We start from the raw sequence: 5,475 nt of genomic DNA, 5'->3' as shown, positions 1-5,475 counted from the left end.
ATCGATAAAAACCAAAGTAATTAAAAAAATCGATTTTAATGAAAATCGAACAAAAAAAAAACAAGCTTTTTGGTTCGATTCGGTTTTCGTTAGGTTTTTAACAGCCCTAATTTTACCATAGTTGTGAGCCTATTTGACAATCCAGTTAACTATTGTAGATTGAGGGATAAGTTTCTCTTCTTCTTCTTCTTCTTTTTATAGTTTGAAACAGATATCCATTTAGTTACGCAATTTTTTTTTTCAATTTCTGAGACAAATATATAACCCAAAAATAGGTTAGGAACAAAAATAAGAAGTAGGAATTATCTACTTTTCTATTCTAAAAACAAAAATTAAAAAAAAATCTTCTTATCGCTCGCCCTTGCCACCGGTCGGCCGCCCACTTGCCATTTGCAAGCTCATCACCTGCCAGTCGCCCTAGAGGGAGAGATATCTCGGAAGATATATTAAATTAATTTCTATTCGAGGAATAGAAATTTCATATCATAATCAAACATATATTTTTGTTTAGAAATTCGTCTAGAGAATAGAAATCAAAAATATATTTCTAAAGAAATAGGGCACGGAATAAAATAGTTATCATTCGCGTCCTACAACAACCTCATTTGACAACTTAATTAGGATGGACTTACATGATTTGATTAAATTAAAATTTCATTTGATTTTTGGGAAATTTCAAATAAGGACTTGAGTTCGAGGACGCCAACCTCTCCCTTTTTTCAATTGGAGCGGACACAAACCGGCGGGCTCTCTCTATTAGAATAATCAAAATCAAATCAAAATAACTTTTCATGTTCTATATTCCGAATATCTTATCTTATGAATTGACCAAGATCAATTAACTTGCAATTAGAATGATTAGAATCAAATCATCTCCTACTCTAATGACATCATGTAGATTTCCAAGGAGAATGTGGAATGCAGACACAAAGATAATGTTGGTTGTTTGTTTGTAAAACAAACAAAATGTGATTTTTCATTGTCTCACATAGGAAAGTTGGGAGGAGATATGTCATTTTATAAGTATGAGCTTTTTTCTAGTCTGTTCAAAGAAAAGGTTGGAGTGTGGGACCCACAATACCAGCGTGCGGATGTGCGATTATTAATTAATAGGCGTGCTAAGCACGTTTGCACAACTGTGATTTAATTAGCACCAATCATATTATTTTCATTTTATTTCAAATGGCTATTTTTTCCAATAGATAATACAATATAGATGCACAAGTCATGAAAAAATTGATTTTTTATTTAATTAGCACTTTCGCCTCGTGTTAGACATAATGAACAAAAGTGGCTACATCTCGTAGTTGGAGGTAGCTATTTTGAAAAATGTTGAGTTCTCGGCGTTCACACATGCACTTCTCATGAAATCAGCGAAATGAAAGTTAATGTTAACATAGATATGCAAAGATGTTTACAAATTAAGATTGAAGACCGGAAAAGGCCACCGAAAGGCTTCCTAGAGCCGCGTCTTCCCGACGGGAATTTAGCTCCTCACTCAGATCCTCCCGCAAGCTGAAACTTCTACCGTCTTATTGAAATGCCGGGATAGGAGAGCAACCTGAAAGCATCTTCACGACTCACAAAGTACAAGAAGAAGATGAAAAGGACGAACACATCGGTTCGGTGTCTACAGCTTGAGAGTGTCGATGAAAGGAACCGCATCATCAAGCTTGTGGCTTAAGAAACCTGCAGAATTCTCCGAGTTCGAGAGGGTTTTGGTAGATAGGGGGAGTCCGGTGGCTGCGAGGAGCGGGAGAAGGTCCGACCGGAAGAGACGGGCTGGGATAGCAAAAGGTTGCTATGGACACCCTCTCCTTCTCTTTGTTCACCTTTCCGTGATCCGGCGCTCCGTACGTGCCATTGCTGTAAACCTCCATGATTTGACCTAAATTCACGACTATGCCGCCGGGAACGGGTGGAACCGTGACCAGCCAGTTGTCCTTGCTAAGGACCGAAGGCCGGGATGTTGCCGCACTCCGTCAACGGGGTGATCCCCGAGATGTCGGCATGTGGCAACAGGCCTATTGCTCTCTCAGTTCCGGGCATGCTTTGGGTAGTAATTCATCCCGACCTCGTATTTCCCTTCTCCGAAACTTTTCGTCAACGGATCCATTCCGCCTTCATGAATCCCCAACGCCATTCCAATATACTTCACTACTTCCGCTGCCACCTTCCTCATATCTTCGCTGTATTTCTCTAGTGCTATCCTGATCGACTAAGCATTCACAATTAACATTTGTTTAATTTAGCCACCTCGAAGTGCACAAACAGGACATAAACGGAAAGGATGGAAACCGAATGACCTGAATTCCGGGGGATTTTTTGGCCACAGATCGAGATTTCTCGCATGAGCAGGATGGCATTTGAGGAAGATCGTGTCGTCCACCGCAGCTTCCGGGTCGTGAGAGGTGACGAAAGCTTGCCCGTAACCTTCGAGACTTCCGGGTTTCGGGCTGACTTTTGCTTTCGTGGTGGGGCAGATCGAAGAACCCTTGCACGTTCTCCTTCATCATCCTCATCCCTTCATCCAACACTCCATGGTTCATTAACGCACATTCACCATGTCAAATTTTGTATGGCTACAACCGACTATTTTAATAGCTTAAGCTGTTAAATAAAAAGGTGATTTAATATTCAATTATTCCAATGCACCGCAAATCACAATCTTATGCTTTTCCAAATTAAAACCCATTCCCATGGAGATACTATCATGATCCTTCTATTTTTCAATGACAATGGTTCGTGTCGTACATGAAGATAGTGCCGATCAATGAAATGATGCCGATCATGTTTCTATGAGATCATCTCAATGGATTCTAAATTAATAATAATTTCAAATGCAAGAAATGACTCACTAACTTGACACACTCGCTTAGACAAAAATAAAATAAACGTTTGAAGTGAATCTTATTTCAAATAAAAACTTGAAATATTCTCATTTTTTTCAAGTAAAGGCTTGAAGTGATTATGGTTATTTTAAAGAATGACCTAACTTCATCGACTCGCAGGTCAACTAGATACTCTGGCCAATCGAGGGCATTTTCATCCTAAGACAATTTCAACCTAAATTAAACTTAAATTAGATTAAAAATTAAAAAATATTTATAAAAAAAAACAAACAAACAGCGCCGCCCCATCGACCGCTGCCCTCATCGCTGGTGGGGCGGCAGCAATGGCCAACGAGGTTGCTGGCGACCCCTTGCAACCCTCTCCTACATCTGAGCCTGGGATCAGGTATTTTACCGCCCCACTAGTAAAATAAGTCCAGTTTGAGAGTATGAAGTAAAAAGAGCGGGTATTGTGACAACAACAAACAGAAGACTACATGTGTTTAAGCTAATGATCAAGTAGAAATCGTACCAAGAAAAGACCCCATTGACGACGGGCAGAGTGAAGGTTGTAGAGCTCGGTGGATCGAGAAGGAGGATCCATCGGCTTCCCCAGATTGATGCGAGGCAAGCCCTACGACAACTCTCGATGGTGACCAGCCATTACTATGTCGTTGCGAAGGTACATGGGGGGCACAGCATCCGGCTATCGCTGCCTGACCAGCTCTTGCACACTCGACACCGGCAGCGTCGAGTTCAAGTTCACCCTCTCCTTCTCTTTGTTCACCACTGCTTTGTGATCCGGCGCTCTGTACGTGCCATTGCTGTAAACCTCCATGATTTGACCTAAATTCACGACTATGCCGCCGGGAACGGGTGGAACCGTGACCCAGCAGTTGTCCTTGCTAAGGACCTGAAGGCCAGGGATGTTGCCGCACTCCGTCAACAGGGTGATCCCCGAGATGTCGGCATGTGGCAACAGGCCTATTGCTCTCTCAGGTTCCGGGCATGCTGGGTAGTAATTCATCCTGACCTCGTATTTCCCTTCTCCGAAACTTTTCGTCAACAGATCCAATTCGCCTTCATGAATCCCCAACGCCATTCCAATATACTTCACTACTTCCGCTGCCAGCTTCCTCATATCTTCGTTGTATTTCTCCAGTGCTATCCTGATCGATAAAGCATTCACAATTAACATTTGTTTAATTTAGCCACCTCGAAGTGCACAAACACGACATAAACGGAAAGGATGGAAACCGAATGACCTGAATTCCGGGGGATTTTTGGCCACGAATCAAGATTTCGCATGAGCGGGGATGGCATTTGAGGAAGATCGTGTCGTTCCACCGCAGCTTCCGGTCGTGAGAGGTGACGAAAGCCCGCCCGTAACCTTCGAGACTTCCGGGTTTCTGGGCTGACTTTTGCTTCTCGTGGTGGGGCAGATCGAAGAACCCTTGCACGTTCTCCTTCATCATCCTCATCCCTTCATCCAACACTCCATGGTTCTTTATATGGTGCTTTATCCCCTACTGAATATAACAGAATATCTTCTTGTGTTATAGCTAAAGAAGTCTGGGATAGATTACATATTACCTATGAAGGAACCGATCGAGTGAAAGAGACCAGAATCAACATTCTCCTCGGTCAATATGAAGCCTTCAAAATGAAACCAGGAGAATCTATAACGGATATGTTCATTCGCTTTACTGAAATCGTGAATGGTCTTGAAAATCAAGGTCAACCAATTTCTGATCCCATGAAAGTAAGCAAGCTACTGGGTGGACTTTCCAAGGATTGGAATCACATAAAGACCTCAATCAGAGAGACCCAAAGAATCATGCCACTATCTGTTGATGAGTTGGTGGGAACTCTTCAGTCTTATGAAGTGGAGTGAATCAATGAAGACGAAGATCCTAAAGGTAATAAATCAATTGCATTAAAATCTAATGATGATTCTGATGTTACAGATTCTGAAGACGATATGGATGATGAGGAACTTGCTCTCATGATAAGAAGATTCGAAAGCTGAACGAGAAAAGGAAGAAGATTCAATCCAAAGAAACAAAGTTTTCAAAAGCAATGAGACTAAGTCCGTTGAGGATGATGAATCAAACAAAGATGTAGTCTGCTTTGAATGTAAGAAAAAGGGACACATCAGACCCAATTGTCCTCTTCTGAGGAAGAAGAAAGGAAAAACTGAAAAGTACCGAAAAGTTCTTAAAGCTGAAACCTGGAGTGATACAGAGTGTGAAGAAAGTGATGATGATTATACCAATATATGTCCGATGGCACATCGATTGATTCAAATTCGAGACAAATTCAGACTCGAAAGAGAATTTGAGGTAAGTAACTTCAAAATTCCTATTAAGGTTTCAAAGTACATTGATGAATTGTGTTTCAGTCTTAAGACTTCTCTTAAAAGAATTTCCGAACTCAAGAAAGAAAATTCTGCTCTAAAACAACAAGAAAATATTTTGAAAGAAAAAGTGAAAAGTTTAGACAAGAATGTTTCTTCTCTTAAAGAAAGTGAAGATAATTTGTTCAAAGAAAATGCATTCTTGAAAAGAGATATCTCAAATATTTCCAAAAGATTTTCTATAGGATCTGAGAAACTAGAAAAAATTCTCTCTGTTCAAAGACCTTA

General features: G+C 40.8%; 1 protein-coding gene across 1 annotated transcript; it reads right to left on the bottom strand.

Moving 5' to 3' along the window:
- Positions 1 to 3,537: 3,537 nt before the first annotated feature.
- LOC120288864 (probable 2-oxoglutarate/Fe(II)-dependent dioxygenase) lies at positions 3,538 to 4,312 on the bottom strand. The gene is made up of 2 exons (XM_039303053.1): positions 4,089 to 4,312; positions 3,538 to 4,000 (listed from the first exon to the last, which is right to left on the bottom strand). The coding sequence occupies exons 1-2, from the start codon at positions 4,310 to 4,312 to the stop codon at positions 3,538 to 3,540; spliced, it is 687 nt and encodes a 228-aa protein (XP_039158987.1).
- Positions 4,313 to 5,475: the final 1,163 nt, after the last annotated feature.

Source organism: Eucalyptus grandis, chromosome 10 (genome assembly GCF_016545825.1).
Source record: "Eucalyptus grandis isolate ANBG69807.140 chromosome 10, ASM1654582v1, whole genome shotgun sequence".
NCBI lineage: Eukaryota > Viridiplantae > Streptophyta > Magnoliopsida > Myrtales > Myrtaceae > Eucalyptus > Eucalyptus grandis.
The sequence above is the reverse complement of the archived record's forward strand: the minus strand, read 5'-3'. Positions and strand labels throughout refer to the sequence as shown.